Here is a 19451-nt window from a genome sequence, read left to right on the forward strand (position 1 = left end):
AAATTTCAGAAAACTGATTATTTTACATAGTGTAATTATACTTTCTATTCTCATTTTGAAACTTTGTTCAATGTAATCCTTTTTTCGCATCATATTTAACTTGATAAATAAACTCGTATAAACTAACCAACACAACGAACAACTAATTTTTATTTAAAAAGTGTACATTTCAAATGTTGAATAATTAAAAGTAAACTATTATTTTATTATCGATACTTTTAAATGGAATATTATTTCAACGTAATAATGACTAATTAATCACTCGCAGGTAATAACTAATATAAATAGAAGCATGATTCCGAAATCTACAAATTTTCATTACGTCAGTGTACACATATGATAATAATCATACAGCCCTGTGTATGCCAGCAACCAATGTAGTCAACACACTTGCTCAGGCTACAGTGATGTAGGTACACAGACGATGTCTACCGCTTGCAATTGACGCGTTTCATCTCGTTCTTTGCCTTTAAGTGAACGAATATGGATTAATCAGTGATTTATTTGTGTATATCTCATATTAGACTACACTTGCAAATACGATTAAACAGTGAGAAAAAAAGTATTTAGATAAATAAGATGCCTAAAAGGTGAGAGAGAAAAGAAAAGCAGAGAATAGATGCACTGAAGTTGTGTGTGCATTTGAATGTTCACTGTGTGATGCGACGACGGAAAGAAAGGGAGAAAAAAGGAAGAAAGAGATAGAATAAAACACTGGGTGAGAGTGCGAGGGGAAGGGGCTTAAAAGATGGCCGTCCTGAAACATATGACAAAGAACGGCGGGCAACCGCCGCAGCGGAAAAGAATTATCACGGAATGTGTTTCACGGTATCGTTGATCCTCGTCCTCGCGTAGAGGTGTGGTGATATTTCGAGTAAAAGGGATCGTGGCTATAAAAGTCAGTGATCCTGTTAGCAAAGGAGCCATGACTACGTGTAAAGAATGGGCTCGATCGCATCGGTGTTGCAGTGGCATTGCTCGGAGTGCGCTCTGATAAATCCAACGGAGAGCACGCGATGCGCCAGGTGCGGCCTTACTCGGCTTAGGAGTGATGAGAAAGCAAATCTCAGGCTCGGCCTGAGCTTGGATCGCAAAGTTCCCGAAGAAAAAGAGGAGGAGGAAAAGCAAAGAGACGACGAGGAAGGTGACTCTTCCTCGGTCTCTGTTCCGCCAACACCTCCGCCGAAACTTCGTTTGGAGAAGCCAGCAACGGGCGATACGCGTCCGGCAACTTATCAATACGTCAAAACCGATCTCATACATCGGTGAGAAAATTGTTAACTCATCTCTGCTCTGTCCGCAACCCCCTCCCCTTCCCTACCCCCATCTTCGATTTCTCGCGTGTTTGTATACAGTCTACCGAACTCTCCGCAAAATCTTGTCGACTTCTCCTCAAATGTAATACTTATCAGTTCGTATCAGTGCGATCATTTTGGTGTAATATCTCGTTTTTTGAGCAAAGGTATTTTCATAGTATGAGCTTTCCTCTACCTCTCACTGAACAAGTTTAATTTGTGCCAAGGATTTCACACAATGCACAGAACAACGGTTTGTAAGGGGAATATAATACAAATGTTTATTTGTTGCATGTTCGCATAAACGTAGATATGACAAGTTACTATTGCATCTACGAATACAGGCTTTCGCATTCACTATTGATACAATATACTTAGAATAATATCAAAGTTAGCTTATATTTTTTCATAGTTGTTATCCTTTTTTTTATGTTTGGGTAGAGTTTTTTTCATATCTAGGAAATAATTAAATATATAGTTTCATTATAAAAATGTTATATATTCTTTGACTCTTTCCTCTTCCTTAATTTTATTACGTTATCATATATGCCAATGATTGTTGTCCGTTTAGTAATTGTTTATTATTTTTCATATCGATTTTTAGCTCAGAGGGGAATTTAATTCTACTCAATAATCATATAAAGAAATCTCACCATGATTCGTGGAATGGAAAGTCTTGTAAAAAAGAGCCAGTTAAAAGATCTTCTTCTCTACCTTCCTTAATAACACAATGGACTTGCGTTCGTTGTTTGTTAGACAACAGCTGCAGTTCTGGTATAATTTGCGTAGCTTGTGATGCAAATTCTTCTATAGTTGAAACTGACAAAAGGCAGATTGGAGCGCGTAAACGCAAAAAATTAAATTCACGTAAAACAAGTCGTCTCAAAGCTGCATCCGAACTTCTGGCCAATATTTTAGATGATGTCAATGCAACAAGTTCTTCTACAAGCGATGCAAGAATTATCAATAAGGGTATAAATTATTTAATTTATTTTTTAATACTGTTTTAATACTATTTTGAACAAGATTGTGGTACAAATATTATATAGCTTATCTGTATTCTATAGATATGGCACAACTAACAAGTATAAGTCGTAGTGAAAGGAGACAAGATAGAGAAGACTGGACCTTGCCACCAATAGAAACTATGGAGTCCACTACACTTTCCTACGCAAATACCACTGATACCTCTCAACGTTCACCAAAAAGACATAGTCCTTCAATTTATGAACGAGTCAAATCTAAAGTTAGTCGCTCTTTATCTAATGGATCTGTTGTACATAAATTATCTGAACATGCAATTCAAAGACCAACAAGTTTAGTAGTCTCAGAATCTCAACAGGATGATGCTCTCTGGAGTTGTGATAATTGTACTCTTGATAATGCTCCTGGCCTAGAACAATGCGAGGCATGTGAAGCCCCTAGAAGTCCTGCTCCTTGCAGTGGAGTAGTTATCAGTGTACCTGCCTGGGAACCACGTGCTCTATCTTCTGCAGGTCCATTGTCTTATAGACGATCTTTTTCTGATGTCGAATCCGTTACAAATGTATCTCGAAAGAAAAAGATCGTCAATCGTAGAAGTCTCAATGAGGATGAACCACCTGCAGTACCACCACATTCTGTTGGTTTTAGTACAAGACCAAAATATTCTTACATTGGAATTACCGACCCTGATATACCGCCGCCATTGCCAAAAAAACAAAATAATAAATTAGGTCTTGTACCCACAAAAGCACATAGCGAAGCAACTAGTCCTGTCGGTGATGTACCGAATGTAAGCTCGTTAAAACGTATGTGGACTTGTCGGAAATGTTCTTACGCGTATAATCCTTTATGGTCAACTGGTTGCGATATATGTGGATCTTCTCGATCACCGCCTTCGTTAATGCAACCTAGTCTAATAACCGTCACAAAAGATGAAACGAGTTGTTCGATGCATTCACAATCCCCAATTGTAGTATCCAGAGATAGTGTAAGATACATTCCACAGAAAACTGCTACATTGGCTACAGCAGAATCTGATCTAGATGATCAAGTTGATCCACCTTCCCCCGTGTGGACTTGTAAAAAATGTACATTATTAAATGCCGCTTCGAGAACAACGTGTGAAGCGTGCGGTGGTTCAAAGCTTAAAAGTATCATGCATTTAGAAGACGCTACGTTACGAAAAGGAGAAAGCTGGGTGTGCCCATCGTGTACATTAAGGAATCCGCTATCAGCACAAACTTGTAATGCTTGTAAGACTTTAGCAGATTTTCTAGATGTACCAAAGGATAGCAGATTTTTTGGATCAAGAAGTCCGAGTCCAAGACTTTGTTCAACCCCTATAAATTCAAAAGTTGTTACTCCAAGACATAGAAATTCTGTAAGAAGGAATGGTTCTTCAATTGGAGATAAAAGACATTCAAGAATTAGAGATTCCACTCATGGTCAAGTACGATTCTCTTTTATAGCTGTTTTATATATATTTATTAGTAAAATATTCAAATATATATATTATCCATATATTTTCCTATTGGCTTTCATTTTCTATATAAATTTATTATATATGAAACATTTCAATGTTTCCAGTGGCAGTGTAAACTGTGCACATATGAAAATAAGAGTACAAACGGAATTTGTGAAATGTGCCAAATCTCAAAAAATTTATCTCAACTACCAGGTGAAAGGCCTAGAATTATTGAATCTGGCATAAGTACACTTACAATGCAACGGCAAGAAAGCGTGGTTATGGAGAATTTAAGACAAATTGAGGAAAGAGAAGCATTGGAGAAATGGGAGCGAATTGTTCGCTATTGCAAAGAGGTATATTGATCATAAATTATATCATATGAACAAGGACGATTTTTTACGATCAAAGAAAACAGTTTAGAAAAAATATTGAAATTAATTTGTCTTTATATATGTAAATTACATTTGAAAAGCATAATTATACTTTTTCTTTTTTGCATTACATATTTTTTCACATCAATTGATTTTTATTTTCTCTATTTATATTAATTTCTTATTTTTGTATTATAATACTAATGAGAAGACAAGAAGAAAATAAATGTTTTAGTGAATATTTTTAGTCTATGAAATATAAAATGCATAAAGTTCAAATCTAAATAGTTTATAATTCGTTTAAATAAATTGAAAATATTTTCGACTAGTATATTTTAAATGCAAGATTTCCAATAGTAACTAATTTACTTATTTTATAGACAAATGAACCTTTTGTCGATGACTCATTCCCACCAGCTCCAAAATCTCTATATTACAATCCAGCTGAAACAAAAGATAATCATGTTGTTCAATGGAGAAGGCCTCATCAAATTAATGTTGATTCTACAGTTGATTCCAAACTGCCTTGGGCTGTTTTTAGGAAACCCTTACCTTCTGATATCTCACAAGGTGTATTAGGAAACTGTTGGTTACTTTCAGCTTTAGCTGTTTTAGCTGAAAGTGATGAGCTTGTAAAGAGAGTCTTAGTAATGAGGGAAACCTGCCCAGAAGGAGCTTATCAAGTAAGATTATGTAAAGATGGAAAATGGACCACAGTACTTGTTGATGACTTGCTACCCTGTGATAAAAGAGGCCATCTTGTATATTCTCAGGTTTATATCTTGACATTATAAGTGAAAAGTTATTACTTCTTTCTCTTTATTCATAATTTTGATAAAATACATTGTAGGCAAAAAGAAAACAACTTTGGGTGCCATTAATTGAAAAAGCAGTGGCTAAAATTCATGGTTGCTATGAAGCTTTAGTATCTGGACGTGCAATAGAAGGTCTAGCAACACTTACAGGTGCCCCTTGTGAGAGTGTGCCTTTACAACCATCTGCTTTGCCAAGTGAAGATGAACTTGATAAGGATTTAATATGGGCACAACTTTTATCTTCAAGGCAAGCTATGTTTTTAATGGGTGCTAGTTGTGGAGGTGGTAATATGAAAGTTGATGAGGAAGAATATCAACGTAAAGGTTTAAGGCCAAGGTAGAAAAAGTTCGACAAGAGTTAAAAATTTTAAGTATACTTATTCAGTATGCTATAAAAAACTTATTGTATTTTTTCTAGGCACGCTTATTCTGTTCTCGATGTACGGGATGTACAGGTAAAAAAATACACGTATTTATAGATACATGATTAAAAACTTACAAGTACTTTGAGTAATATATTTGATAGGGAATACGATTATTGAGATTACGTAATCCATGGGGTCACTATAGTTGGAAGGGTGATTGGTCTGATGATAGTCCTATTTGGACACCACAATTGCGGGAAATGCTCATGCCACATGGTGCTTCTGACGGTGTTTTCTGGATTTCTTTTGACGACGTATTGAAATATTTTGATTGTATTGATATTTGTAAAACTAGAGTTGGGTGGAGTGAAGTTAGATTACGTGGGACACTTCCACCTTTATCATCTCTCAGACATTTATCATGTGTACTTTTAACGGTACTAGAACCTACTGAAACAGAATTTACTTTATTTCAAGAAGGGCAAAGGTAAATTTTATTATCCCATTTTATATGCATTTGTATAATTATATCAAATATAAGGATAGGAATATAAGGATAAATATGGTCTATTATACTTACATATATATTTAGGAATTCCGAAAAATCACAACGTTCTCAGTTGGACTTGTGCGTAGTTGTTTTTCGTACACGTTCACCAGCAGCACCAGAAGTGGGGAGATTAGTAGAACATAGTAAGCGACAAGTACGTGGATTCGTTGGATGTCATAAAATGTTAGAGAGGGATTTGTATATTGTTGTATGTTTGGCCTTTAATCATTGGCACACAGGAATGGAAGATACTTCCAGTTACCCTGAGTACGTTCTTGCCATTCATAGTTCAAAGAGATTATTAGTTGAGCAAATTTCCCCACCAGCATTTGTCTTAGCTGATGCTATAATAAGTTTAACTCTAGCAAAAGGACAGAGACATGAAGTAAGAATATTTCTGTAACTTGCAACTTCAATTTCAAAACTGTTCGTGTATCTCTAAAACCCAGTATTTTGTAAAATATTTATATGTAGGGAAGAGAGGGAATGACTGCTTATTACTTAACTAAAGGTTGGGCTGGACTTGTAGTAATGGTAGAAAATCGTCATGTAAATAAATGGATTCATGTAAAATGTGACTGCCATGAAAGCTATAACGTTGTGTCCACAAGAGGACAACTCAGAACTGCCGATAGTGTTCCCCCGCTACACAGGTAAAATGGATCTTTTATATGTGCTCCTGAAATCAACATTTATGACAGATCATTCGATAAATTTTTTTATTGTAGACAAGTCATCATAGTTTTAACACAATTGGAAGGTAGTGGAGGTTTTTCGATAGCACATCGACTTACGCACAGACTAGCTAACAGTGGAAACTTGCATGACTGGGGTCCGCCAGATACTCAACATTGTCCTCAAATTGATACTCAAGTCGAAGGTTTACATAGTCCTCGTTTAATCACGTGAACAAATGAGTGATTAATAACAAATAGGACAATGTTTAAATGTATCTCGTTTGTCGAGTAAGAGATTTATTATGTACTCGTGATATCCAGAAATTTACCAAAGCAAGCTAGAAAGATTTTGGTACAGAAGAAATAGTACTGAAACTATAATACATTCTGTGCTTTCTAGCTATTCATGTTGTATGAAAATTTTTAGCATTACGACAAGCTCACTATTGGATATACTACAATAATTAACAATTAATATACAATGATTCTCTCTCTCTCTCTGAGATCAGTGGTTAGAAATATTTTTTTTTAATTAGGTAGAAATCATTCGTTGTATCAATGAAAATGAATATACTTTAAAACTTGCGTGCAAATTAAGCATTTCTACGGGAACCATTGATCCATAAAGAAGACTTAAGGGAAATTAAATATTTATGGAAGAACAAATTAAACACATTGCTTGTTATATAAAAAAAAAAATTATTTTCTCAACGTAACATATAAGCACCATAAAAAGTAACAAAGCGTAAAAGTTATACAATAATAATATATGAAGTGAAATAAATAACAGCCATTGATAATGAAAAACATATACACTCTTTTTGGAATTGCTTAGAGTATGGTATAACTATGGGTCGAAATTTTTTCAATTTTTGCATCTCACAAGTCGATCCTATTTTCGGATACACAAGCCGTATTCAGAACTCACATTTAAAAGTACATGTATTGTATATTGTGTATGACAGCTGATGTTACTGGCCGTTTAAGTGAGGGTTTTCGAATATTGGTCACATCGTAAAACTTTTATCTCATCTGAACTTTTGTTGTTTCCATCTTGTAACTGGATGGAGTGCTTGTGCTAAAAATGGACGTAGCGCATAGCTACAGAACCAAAAATCTCTCTGAAAGTTTTACAGTATAGTGACGCGTTCACTGCCATTTTGTGCAATGTACGTTTAACTTTATTGTTGTTAAAAATTTTTGTAGCGAATTATTAACAAAATTATTATCACTGATTGTTGTATGTATATTTTATGTTCATTTAACTTATAATACATATCTTGAACTTTATACATACACAAGCGTGGCAGTTAACGAGTTAGTCAATTTTATAAGTCTTGTACATTTTGTAATCATGACATCAGAATAGCCGTCTACGAGGCGCAATCATTTATAAATTTTTTTTACATAAATAGATTTGTGTTTTATTTTTATACATATACATATATGTTTTATCTATAAACGAAACAAATATTGGATAATGAAATATATGAATCATTTTTTTCCAATTTGCAAAAACGTATTTAGCAAATTATAATCTCATCAAAAATTTAGCAAATTATAAAAAGGAAGTTACAATTTAATAAAACATTCCCTTTTTTTAAAGAGAAAGATTGCTAAATTGAAAAGTATATGTATGTTACAAGTATATCTCCTTTCGAATAGCATGAAATAATTCAAAAAATTGTTATTGAAATTATTGCATTAACATATGATTAATTTAATGTTAAAACTGTATACAAAAGAGTGAAACTATAAGTTTTGATTCTTATTAATGTTGTACCAACCAATAATTTTAAATATGTCCATTATATGTATTAAATGCGATGTATGTTGGCACACTTTTTAATTCTTTCTCATGCATATTATGCAGGACGTTAATAAAAATCGAGAACATTTTTTTTCAAATATTAATTATATGCGTGTAAACCATGAAAAAGTTTGTATAATCTTGTATCTAAAGCTGTTGAGTACCCGAAATATTCGAATATTCGAAATCTGAATTGAATTAATTGATTCGAATATTCGATTAGTTGAGTACTTCGAATAGTTCGACAAAATTCACGTTCATTGTTTCAATTGAGATCTTTTAAATATTGTAATTGTTTAAATCTATTTTAACGAATTTAATTTGTACACTATTTAAATCTATTAAAGAATACCGAATTTTCTTGAACTACTCGAATAAGCAAATTGATTTCGATATGTATTTTTTAAGTATTAGAACAGTTGTATTTGTATTTATGAGTTGAAAACTCGCGATCTCTTTATGCGATATGTTCTAAGGAAACAAATTTTTTCTTCATGTATGCGTAAATGGCATTCATATTTAAAGGACATCTAATTAAAGATAGCTGTGAAAATAACTCGTTTATATATATATATATATATGTACACACACATATATATATACATAAACAAATTATTTTTTAAATTAAATTAAAAATTAATGTGTATTATTTTAATCAATGTATTAATTTAAGTAATGTATCTAATATTTATTAATATTCTCTATAAAGCATAATTAAAAAGATAAGCACTTGCAGATACAAGTTTATATGAATTTTCTTTCATACTTATTTGTATGAAAGTTAAAAAATATTTTCGATCTTTACCGATATACTGTGTATTATATAAACTAGCAAACATCCAGTTTTATATGGAAAGCTCAGTGCTTTGGCTTTAACATTAAACTGCCATGTTCCATGTCCTTAAGGAATGATGAAATTGGCACTGAAATGTTCTTTTGATGGCAGTTGGATCTGATTGACAATTTGTCTAATATTTTCTATACATATTGAATGTGGTAATGTGACAATATCTCATGCTGTGATCAGCTCTAATGACGTTTTTTGTCAGTTAAGAAATGTCCTCATAAATGAAAAGGCAGCATTATAAATATTATTTCAATGATAGTACAAAATATTTATTATATATGCATTTGCTTAATTCAAATGCAAGAAAAGAAACAAGTTATGCACATAAGCATTATGAGACTTATTGGCAATAACTTTCTTAATTACATCAGTTATATATATTTTTTTAAATAAAACATTCCTTACATTTATTTACATTCTCCCATTATCCATTTAAAAACTCTGATTACTTGCATTAATACATTTACTTCTGTGTTCTATATATTCTGTTTCTAATATATTTGATTCCTGTTGGTATAAAATTTAACTTTTAATATTGTTAATTGAGTTCCGCTTGAGGCATTGCTTTCTCTTTGAAGCGATAAAAGGAAATTATTTTTATTCAATGGCTTCAAACAAACGGATCTAACTGTTGAGTGTGGCCTAATAATTTTAATATAGGAACTGTTTCTGATTTATTTAAACTAAATCGTATTTAAAGATATCAAAACCCCTTTCATTCACTTTGTGATAATATTAAAGCAATCATTTATTAAAGGAAACCCTTCAAAGCGAAAAAGAAATGTTTTTTTATTAATATAAATCAGTTTTCTTAAGTTTAAACAGTGATTAAAATTTATGTAAGTGTTAGACGCAATGAAAAGAATTATTCTCATAAATAAACTATACTATTTGCACTAGTTTCTGTACAAATGGCCTTAATTTACAGACAAAAACATTTAAGATAAAATGGAGACCTATATTTATGCATTTTCTTAAAAAATATAAAACAGGTAGCAGGTAACTTGTATTGTTCTAGTAATTTTAATTTGAATCAACAGATTCGACTGCTATGCTCTAAATGGTAATTTAAAGCATCAATTAAATTGCACCATTGTTCAAAACCTTAGGATAAGTCCCATCGGTGCATGTACACAAATGCAAAAACAACAATGCTAAAGCAGATGATATAATTAAATATAACGCCTAATTCCTCTCTTTTCTTCTGTTTCTTCTTCTTTTATTTTTGAAGCATAACTTGCATCTGCATAACATTAAATTAAAAGAATTTAAGGTAATCCTTAGTGCCATACCAAAGCATAACAGAAAAACCTGTAAACAAATATTTAATCAATAATGATTTATAGAGGCCCATTCCGTTGTCACAATGATATTATAGTACTTTTTCTCAAAGAAAAAAATATTCTATTTTAAATATTGTGTGTGTGTGTGTGTGCGTGTGTGTGCGCGTGTGCATGTGCGTGTGTATAATTGCCGAGAAAGAATTATAAATATTTCCATTTTAGAATATGACTACTGTGGCTTCGACGATACTATCAGAATAATGGATATAACGTATATTTAATGTTTGGATTTTGATTGTTAAAACTTTAGAAAAGTTTCGAAAGCACGAAGTGACATTATTCTGAAAGCAACGTTCGTAGTTGATTATGCACAACGCTACGGCGAATGAACAAGTGTGTTTGGTATTTTAGAAAACTGTCTTTGTGGATTTGAGCGTTTTAAAAAAGAATTCAATTTGTATATAAAATGAATTATTTATTATAATTAAGGGATGGGTGAAGCTGATTAATTTATACACTGCTTGTGGTACACGTAAGTTGTTTTGCATATGCTTACACAATTTTGTTGAGACAGCGCTTAAACCGATTAAAAAGTAAGAAATAGAAAATTATATATAGCAAAATTAGTAATATATCGGAGTCAAAGAAATGCCGGTGATGTGCGAAGCATAAATATTTGTTCTTTTTGTCTTTTTGCAATAAGCTTTCAGAAATTTAAAGCCATTTATTAAATCTTACGCTATCATTAAAAGATCAATTGTGTGACATTAAAGACAATGAATAATTTTGCCGATCTTTTGTAAACTCTCAAATAACATTTATCGTTTGTTTCAGCACGGCGTTAGTACTATTTATATAAATGGAGCAAAAGACGTAGGGTAATCGCACGCCATCGCAAAATATCTAGGAATATATTCTTAATATGCAAAGAAAATTAAAAAAAAAAAAAATACTACGGTATCTCATTGTATTTGTAATTACAGAGTATAATATTGCGGTGTCATTTTACAATTATTAAGTAACTCGTACTCTGTACGAAACTGCGTACCGGGTGTATTCTAAACTGTATACAAGCGTTATAAATGTGATTTTCTTTTTTCTTCGTTTTAAATGAGACTGAAATATTTACACGTTCAAGAGAAATATTAATGCAAACAATATCTAAAAATTATTAAATTATTAAAGGAAAAGGAAAGATTAAGTAATTCCTGAAAATATAAAAAAAAAAAAAAACAAAGTTTATTGATAGAAAGAAACTGTTTTTAGACGCGTTCTTTTAGTCTACGCGACTGTGATCAATTTAGAAACGCCCATGTACGAACCCGAACCAGCAATCAACTTTGTGATAGTCTGTGTACCGATTTGGCAAACTTTGTTGAATTGATCCCATTTCCTATAGATGGAATGTATAATTATTAGAACTTTGTCGCGTACATACAGAAAAAAACATTTACTACTTTATGAAATGATAAAGACATTGTATTGTCCTTGATTTATATAATATAGTAGTATAGGTACATTTAATAATAAATTGGAATATTATCTAGAAATTAATCGTCATTCAGTCTCAAGTCAAATTAATAACGATTAAAGTGATTTTTTCAATCTTCTTTGTATTCTTTTAATTATTTAATATTATCCACATGCTTCTTTATTTTTCTACTTATTTTTCAACCATTTGTTTATAATTAATACCTCTATATTTGAATCTTATTTCCAATCACGAATATTTTTAATATTTTATAGAAATACACATCTCTACAAAGATATACATAACATAGTACATACATTTCGAAAATGAATTACACATATTCAAGTTTAAAACGTGCATCTTTACGTTATAGATGGCGCTCTTCAATTATTCTCGCCAGTTAGTTGAAGACAGTCTAACGCGTTCAGTGCTAATTGTTAATATTTGAAATACAAGACATTGTGTGTCATTTAGTGGCGTTTATTTGTCTTATTATTTATTGCATGCCACAACTATGTCAACGTTTACTTTTGGAACACCTACAACTTCGAGCAACACAAGTTTTGGATTTGGACAAAAGTAAATACACAGTTTTACATTTCGTATCCTTAACTTAAAATAAATTAATTAACCTCACATTATGAAATTGAAACATAGGGATTTATATTTAAAATTTACATACTGAAATATTGATAATTTATTGTGTTCTAGACCTGCAACAGGTTTTAATGTAACTAGTACACCTTTTGGTTCAAGTACTTCAGCACCAACATTAACCTTTGGAAGTCCATCCACACCGGCAACAACAACTGGGCTTAATTTTGGATTTAATAGTACACCTGCAACTGCTGCACAGACACAATCAACTGGTTTACTTTTAGGATCAAATACAACTAGTACAACTACCGCGAGCAGTTTATTTCCAGCTCCAACTACGTCTGCGCCATTATTTGGTGGACTTTCTTTTGGCACACCAGCAACAACTTCTACGTTGACATTTGGTGCTCCATCTGCTACAGCTACAACTGGAAATGTTACCTTTGGTGCACCTACTACGACAAGTATGTGATAGTTGATGATGTAATTTAATATTATTAATAATCAAAATATTATCTCTAATATTTTGTATTTACAGCATCACTTTTTGGTAGTGGTAATTTATTAGGATCAAAATTAGCTACTAGTGGTACTACAACTACCACAAGCACTACCAATAAAGGACTAGGGGGATTAGATATATCATCAAGTAATAAAGGATTTTCACAAACAAATACTAATCCAGCTGCTGCTAAAGAAAATATTTGGCCACCAGAATTATTACAGACAATAGAGAAATTCAAGTAATTATTATATAGTAGAACTATTATATTAGAACTATATAAAATTTATTAATTTAATATATGTTCTTAATTATAGAGAGTTTGTGAAAGAACAAAAGGTATTGTCTTCAGATATAGCAAGGGGCTCTGCAAGACCATTAAATCGATGTGCGGAAGATACAGCATCATTGATGGAACTTTTAACAACATTAGCTGGATCAGTTCAACGAGATCGTTCTACTGCTGATAAGTTGAAACAAGACACAGCAAAAGCATTACAAAGTTCTGAAGTAGCTCAAAGAACGCATGATACCCCACCAGGATTACAATATGAAAATAATACACCATTATTATTTTTTATGGAATTGGCTGATAGCTTTGAACATGATTTACTGTTATTTAGATCTCAAATTGAAACAACAGAAAAACATATACAGACAATGATGACTCCAAAGACTTTAACTCCACAAGGTAAATTTATATTAGTATTGATGTTTCTCAAAATTTTAAAATATCTTTCAATTGGTTTTTAGAATTGACGATGGCTATGAGTAAACTTCACGAGTCTCTTGTTGCTGTTGCTGGTAAATTGCAAGGCGTACATTCGAAAGTACAACAACAAAAGGAACAGTATTTAAACTTTAGAAAATACGTTTTAAAAGATAATACAAACGTTTTTGAAGATATTAAACCAGATGGAAAAATATCTCGAAGTAGTATTGGAAAAATTACGAGTGGTCCTACACCATTTGGTCCAGGTAATTGATAATTTTTAGAACTTATTGTAATATGCAAGTATTTATTTTATTTCATATAACTATTAACGTGTTATATACTTTACTTTTATAGGAAATAAAAGTTTCCTTTCATCAACAGCACTAAATTCCAGCAGACTAGGAAGTTATGAAACACGAAATCCATTAGGTAAATGAAATTAATATATAAATTTATAATGTTAATATATTTTTTGCTGAAAACAAAGTCCCTAAAACAACGTATTTTCGTTGTTTCAACTATCCCATGAATATCTCCTACCTTCAGGTCTTGCGTGGATTTAGTATGAGGTAGATTTACTAACATTTAACGCCCTTTACTCAGTATTGTAGAATTTCACGCATATGAATAGAAAGACTGTTGCAACTAATTATTCTGTAAATATGATCGATTTAAAATTTTTTATTTCTGTGATTTGATTTTGATTTTGTCTTTCCAGGAAAAGAGTAAGGAATCTATTTTAGTTTATAAGGTACTATATTTTTCTTCAGTTTCTGTTTGTGTTGTGAAGTGTGGAAAGGGGTGCATAGCTTTTATACTTAACATTTACTAATTATATACGAGAATATTCATTTTTAATAATAGTGAAATAAATGATATTCTGTTTTCTTCTTCTTCTTCTTCTTAATTTGCATTTTCAAATATCACATAGTAAAGGGAGGTTGAAATCTGCGCTTATTAAGGAATGGCTGTGTATTTTATATGTATTTTAATTGCTTCTGCTTCTTGGTGGTTTTGTAAGAATGTCCGCGTTAACTAGATTATATATTTAAAAGAATATACAACAATATATAGGGATACTGTTGAATATTAGTTTTATTAAAAGAAAGTATATAATTATGTCAATGTTGCTACTTTGTTACTTTTCAATGACATCTGAATTCATTGAAACACAGCTTTAGCTATTGTACACGTCAATTAATCTGTCTCTTAGAAATAGATGCAAAATAATTCAGTATATATGTTGTTACAGTTTGGGGAAATACAATACCAACACCATCTGCTACTAACATTACTCTAAGTTCGTCATTGAAACCACCAACAGCAAGTTTGACCTTTAATACTCCGCCAAATCTTACTACGCCTTTACCAACGAGTGAATCAAACTCGAGTTTTCAACTTCAGAAACCTCCTATTGGTAATAAAAGAGGAAAACATTAAATCGAGTTTATATTTATTCTCGTATTGTTAAGAATATTTTAACATATGATTATAAATATCCTACTTGATTTTAATATTAATATTTCGATTTAACGTTATTATTTTTTTAAAACAAGAATGTTTTATAAGAAAATAAATTGTTATTAAATTCTATAATTATAAGCATTTCATATATACAATAGTACAACTATATTTTAAGAAAATATTTACTTGAAGCATTTTTGTAATTCAAAGTATATTTTACTAATTTTATAGTTAAGTATAAATTTATATAAGAAATTAAAACTGTCCGTGAAGCATTATCAAATGACATAAATTGTATATGTAAAATGCTTGTGAGCAGAACATTTGAAAAAAAATGAGTACCTAAATTAAATTGTTTTAAAAAGTTGCTAGAAATTTTTTACAGATATCTTTTATTTTTCTTTCTTTTTTAATATATTATAAATCCATACAATTTATATAGTACAAAAAGTGTTATTTTTTTTTATATTTTTCTCTTATTTTCTATCCTTCTTTCTTTATAACGTTCGAAACTTTCTTTTTATTCCGAAACATATTAGAAAAAGTTATTTGCACTAATTATCTGAAATGTATTAGTTTTTTTTTACAATATATGCAGAACGGGTATTAAAAAAATATTTCTACTCATCGTTATATAGCACCAACTTCTATGATGGGAATCAACAATTTGAAGGCATGTTGAATGTAAGAACTTGCATTTGAAGCCTATTTAAAAAAGAAATGAAAATTTATTTCTTCACACATGTATACTATAATTTAATACATAATAGTATTCTCTTACCTCCATGAGAATCGTTGTTATATTAGTTTTGATAGTATGAGATTTATCTGAAGTTTCTGCAAGCTTATTTAAAACACTACAGTAAGTATTAGCTAATATTTCAATTTGATTAGACAGAATATTTGTTAACTGAACTAGTGAATCGGTTTCATTAACAGTGCTTCGATGTTCTTTGATTAAAAGTAATTCTGCAGTTTTATGAAACCTTTCTACAGAAAATGCTGTAAATTGTGCCAAAACTGAAATAGCATGTTCAAAAGTTTCTTGATCACTATGTGGTGAAGTAGTATAATTTTTAGAGTCTTGAAAAGCCTAAAATCAACATTTAACTTTGTATAATCCATTCAAGAGATAGTAGTAAACTCTCGTATTATTAGGGCAGAAATTATTTACCTCGTGTAACTTTTCATATGTAATGTTAATTCCAAGATCGCTGCAAGCTTCTTGTAATTTATATTTCAAGTCTTTCTCATCTGTTTCATCATTGTATTCATCATCATTATCTAATGCACATAATTCTTCAACTTCTTCCAACATTTTTTCAACAGAATTTAATTCATTTGTATCTAAGCTATTCAAATGCTGTTGTATTTTAATATTACTTTGTTTTGATAACATTTCTAATGCTTCTATATGAACAAGTCCTTGATAATCATCAAAGAGACTTTCAAAATGTACTTTTCTCATTTTCTGTCTTTCTTCCATTGTTCTTTCTGTGCTATCTGCTTTTTCTTTAGCTTCTCGTAGAATCTGAGATAAATTAGGCTTATCTGTTTCATTTATAAAGAAGGTCCTCTTTTTCTTTAAGCCTGGATCACCTTCTTGTAGAACTTCCATTGTCTTTTTACCAATGGCTTCTAACGTATCTAATCCACCACTCACAACTTTGCTTCCAGTTGATTCAACCAGTTTTGTTATTGATGATACACTTGATATAAGATTTCCAAACCCGAAAGAAGATTGTTCTTTGGTCTGTTCCTCTTTACCATCTGGAAATTAACTGGAAGTTAACTAAAATAAAAATATAACAGTTTTATAATTTAGCCGTAATTATACCATTAAATAGTAGTAGTGGTATAGTTTATTTTCAATCTGTTGACTATAAAAGAAACTTGGTTCACAATTATATATTTTTTCTATTGTCTTTCATTCTCACCTATTCATCTACACACAGATCCATCCACTCGCACACACAATCTTATTTTACTCTTATTTTACATATTACATATCTATTGTCTATCATCTACCTATCTATTAACTATTACATATATCTATTATATCATTAAATATATCCATCCTATATCATTTATAAATATATAATAAAAGTTACCGTTGTCTGTCTGATTTTCTTGTTCTTCATTTGTAATAGATTTAGGTTCATCAGATAAAGCCATTGATTCTTCCAAAAGAGTAAGCCCTTGTGATACATGGCTAGTTATTGTAGAAACTCCAACACTAGCTGTATTAATTAAAGAACTTACGCCCCAATTACCCCAACCCCAACTTGTGGATGAGCTACTTGTTTCTTCGGCAACTAATGATAATCTTTTTAATACTGGTTGCAATTTCTCCTCAATCAATTCCTCTGGTAATTCAATCGGATCTTCAAGTCCTTCCCAACCTTCAGATTTAAATACTTCTTTGAATGTTTTATCAGATTTCAATTCTTCTGGCATATCAGATTCTGTTATCTCATCTTCCATAGAATATTTACTAAGCACATCTTCTCCTGTCATCAGTATATCCCTTTCATTAATACGTGTATCTATGTTATCTATATCAGTCAAAAGGTTACTACTTGGCATAACCTTTGTTTCTAATTTTTTTCCACGTAATTTCTTTCCTTTGTATTGAATCTTTCCTTTTTTATTCAACTGATCCATCAAATCAGAATGTAAGTCCATATTAACATCTTTTTCAGGGAATACTTCTACTTTATTTTTTCTTAACTCTATGTTTTCATTATTACTTTCCACTTTCAAGTCTTTGTCACCAGTGTTGATCTGTGCACATTCTACTTTCTGTGAATCGATAGTTGAAATGTTTTCATCATTTTTTTCACAAGTTTCGTCAACATTGATAATTGGTTGCTCGTGCTTCTTATAATTATGTGTATCTTTAGTACTGATATCTTTATCAGCTCTTGTTTCATTAGTTGACGTATCCATTGTCGGCCAATATTTTTCTTTATTTTTACCGAAATTTACATTTGTATACGGTTGTCGAGGCACATATTCCGTATCGTCATCAGATTCCGAATCTATCGTGTTTGGTAAATTCCACTGTTGCATTTGAGAACTTTTTGTTGGTATATCATGGTTCATCTCCTCGTCAGCGCTTTCAAAGTCATCGCTCTCAGATGTTGCCATATTAACTTTATACAAAACACTAAATTACTTCTTATTTATTAGAAACAATTTACGAATTATGTTCGAATGTCGATACGATCGGTTTACGTTACAATTGCACATTCAGTTTCTCGTAACGTGTAGGAAATTTGGGTTAAAAATGTCGCCACGTTCAGGAAACCTCCATACGTTCACATATCCGCACTATCCACCACGTATATACATACATAATTATACACATGTCACGTGTCTTGCCGAGGCAGTAAGAATTCACACACTTCATCAAATTTATAGTAAATGTATAGATTAAAAAAGTCGTGCATGCGAGAATTATTCTAAATTGTAAACCACTGGATTTCAATGCGACATGGATATAATTTCTTTTACTAAAGTGACATGAGCTTTACGTAGAAATTTTGCAAATCAAATGTATATTTTTAAATAGAATCAAATATTTATTTTCAGATTAAAAAGAATGAAGGAGATTATGCTAAAAACATATATTTTCACATTGTGGACAAAAATGTATTTATTATCAAAATAATAAAGAAAAAAAACAAATGTTAATACTTATACAGAACAGTAAAAATGTGACATGAGAAATATTTGGATTGAGGCTAATAAGTTAATTTCAAGCAAAACGATAGGAGTGAATAACGATAAATGACGCAAGTAGAAGACTAAATTACTCGATCGAATATCGATAACATTTGGAAGCCACGCATCAAGCGAAATAACAGCGCGGAGAAAAAAAAAAGAAAGAAGAAGCAATACATGCGAATACCACAGTGGCTTATGAGACATTCTCGAAGGGGCAGCAACGGATTACCATCAGTTTATTCATTCGTCCCGGATGTTCAACGGTCTTGAGTGCACCTGCGTTTCCATGAGAGTCGTACGGTGGTGCCGCCGATGCAACATAACGGAAAATATGCGAAACTGTGGAAAGGGCATCGCGTTCGTCTGTTCCCGTCGTCGTTCGTGCACAGCGGTCAGAGACACGAAAGCTTTCGGCCTAGTAGTGGGAGACGATTCGAGAGAAAGAGAGAGAAAGAAGGAGAATACCAAAGGCTGGGAGGGGATTACGTTCGGTTCTCATCGGTGTACG

At 31.5% G+C, this 19451-nt stretch overlaps 3 protein-coding genes across 10 annotated transcripts; 2 read left to right on the forward strand and 1 right to left on the reverse strand.

Annotated features, from left to right (window-relative positions):
- The first annotated feature begins 293 nt into the window (after positions 1 to 293).
- LOC117231591 (calpain-D-like) lies at positions 294 to 7966 on the forward strand. 2 transcript variants are annotated; one of them, XM_033490175.1, is made up of 11 exons: positions 294 to 1265; positions 1900 to 2267; positions 2345 to 3729; positions 3867 to 4100; positions 4499 to 4891; positions 4969 to 5270; positions 5352 to 5388; positions 5460 to 5785; positions 5891 to 6233; positions 6323 to 6501; positions 6577 to 7966. In XM_033490175.1, the coding sequence occupies exons 1-11, from the start codon at positions 943 to 945 to the stop codon at positions 6755 to 6757; spliced, it is 4071 nt and encodes a 1356-aa protein (XP_033346066.1). In that variant the 5' UTR covers positions 294 to 942; the 3' UTR covers positions 6758 to 7966. The 2 variants fall into 2 exon arrangements, with proteins under 2 accessions (XP_033346066.1, XP_033346073.1); XM_033490182.1 differs by having other exon boundaries at positions 296 to 1265; positions 2363 to 3729; positions 6577 to 6757.
- Positions 7967 to 12345: 4379 nt separating this feature from the next.
- On the forward strand, positions 12346 to 15206 carry LOC117231275 (nucleoporin p58/p45-like). Of its 6 annotated transcripts, XM_033489593.1 has the most exons (9): positions 12346 to 12515; positions 12648 to 12997; positions 13072 to 13276; positions 13353 to 13726; positions 13789 to 14013; positions 14105 to 14179; positions 14297 to 14319; positions 14469 to 14501; positions 15003 to 15139. In XM_033489593.1, the coding sequence occupies exons 1-7, from the start codon at positions 12451 to 12453 to the stop codon at positions 14311 to 14313; spliced, it is 1311 nt and encodes a 436-aa protein (XP_033345484.1). In that variant the 5' UTR covers positions 12346 to 12450; the 3' UTR covers positions 14314 to 14319; positions 14469 to 14501; positions 15003 to 15139. The 6 variants fall into 6 exon arrangements, with proteins under 6 accessions (XP_033345484.1, XP_033345513.1, XP_033345495.1 ...); XM_033489622.1 differs by lacking the exon at positions 14297 to 14319 and having other exon boundaries at positions 15003 to 15206; XM_033489604.1 differs by lacking the exon at positions 14469 to 14501 and having other exon boundaries at positions 15003 to 15135.
- Positions 15207 to 15759: 553 nt separating this feature from the next.
- LOC117231267 (protein FAM114A2) lies at positions 15760 to 19257 on the reverse strand. 2 transcript variants are annotated; one of them, XM_033489563.1, is made up of 5 exons: positions 19173 to 19257; positions 17326 to 18369; positions 16389 to 16984; positions 15996 to 16307; positions 15791 to 15919 (listed from the first exon to the last, which is right to left on the reverse strand). In XM_033489563.1, the coding sequence occupies exons 2-5, from the start codon at positions 18362 to 18364 to the stop codon at positions 15845 to 15847; spliced, it is 2022 nt and encodes a 673-aa protein (XP_033345454.1). In that variant the 5' UTR covers positions 18365 to 18369; positions 19173 to 19257; the 3' UTR covers positions 15791 to 15844. The 2 variants fall into 2 exon arrangements, with proteins under 2 accessions (XP_033345445.1, XP_033345454.1); XM_033489554.1 differs by lacking the exon at positions 19173 to 19257 and having other exon boundaries at positions 15760 to 15919; positions 17326 to 18734.
- Between the last annotated feature and the right edge of the window lie 194 nt (positions 19258 to 19451).

The sequence above is a fragment of the Bombus vosnesenskii genome, unplaced genomic scaffold (assembly GCF_011952255.1).
Source record: "Bombus vosnesenskii isolate JDL3184/JDL3185 unplaced genomic scaffold, Bvos_JDL3184-5_v1.1 scf7180000013263, whole genome shotgun sequence".
NCBI classification, from domain to species: domain Eukaryota; kingdom Metazoa; phylum Arthropoda; class Insecta; order Hymenoptera; family Apidae; genus Bombus; species Bombus vosnesenskii.

Excerpts from the sequence above, each read along its gene's own strand:
- LOC117231275 (XM_033489577.1), top strand. The coding sequence starts at position 12,451 with ATGTCAACGTTTACTTTTGGAACACCTACAACTTCGAGCAACACAAGT. Across the intron at positions 13,727-13,788 it reads AAAGACTTTAACTCCACAAG|AATTGACGATGGCTATGAGT; the intron begins GTAAATTTATAT and ends ATTGGTTTTTAG. Across the intron at positions 14,014-14,104 it reads TCCTACACCATTTGGTCCAG|GAAATAAAAGTTTCCTTTCA; the intron begins GTAATTGATAAT and ends TTACTTTTATAG.
- LOC117231267 (XM_033489554.1), bottom strand. The coding sequence starts at position 18,364 with ATGGCAACATCTGAGAGCGATGACTTTGAAAGCGCTGACGAGGAGATG. Across the intron at positions 16,308-16,388 it reads CATATGAAAAGTTACACGAG|GCTTTTCAAGACTCTAAAAA; the intron begins GTAAATAATTTC and ends TGTTGATTTTAG. Across the intron at positions 15,920-15,995 it reads TAACAACGATTCTCATGGAG|GCTTCAAATGCAAGTTCTTA; the intron begins GTAAGAGAATAC and ends TTTTTTAAATAG.
- LOC117231591 (XM_033490175.1), top strand. The coding sequence starts at position 943 with ATGGGCTCGATCGCATCGGTGTTGCAGTGGCATTGCTCGGAGTGCGCT. Across the intron at positions 3,730-3,866 it reads GAGATTCCACTCATGGTCAA|TGGCAGTGTAAACTGTGCAC; the intron begins GTACGATTCTCT and ends CAATGTTTCCAG. Across the intron at positions 6,234-6,322 it reads CAAAAGGACAGAGACATGAA|GGAAGAGAGGGAATGACTGC; the intron begins GTAAGAATATTT and ends ATTTATATGTAG.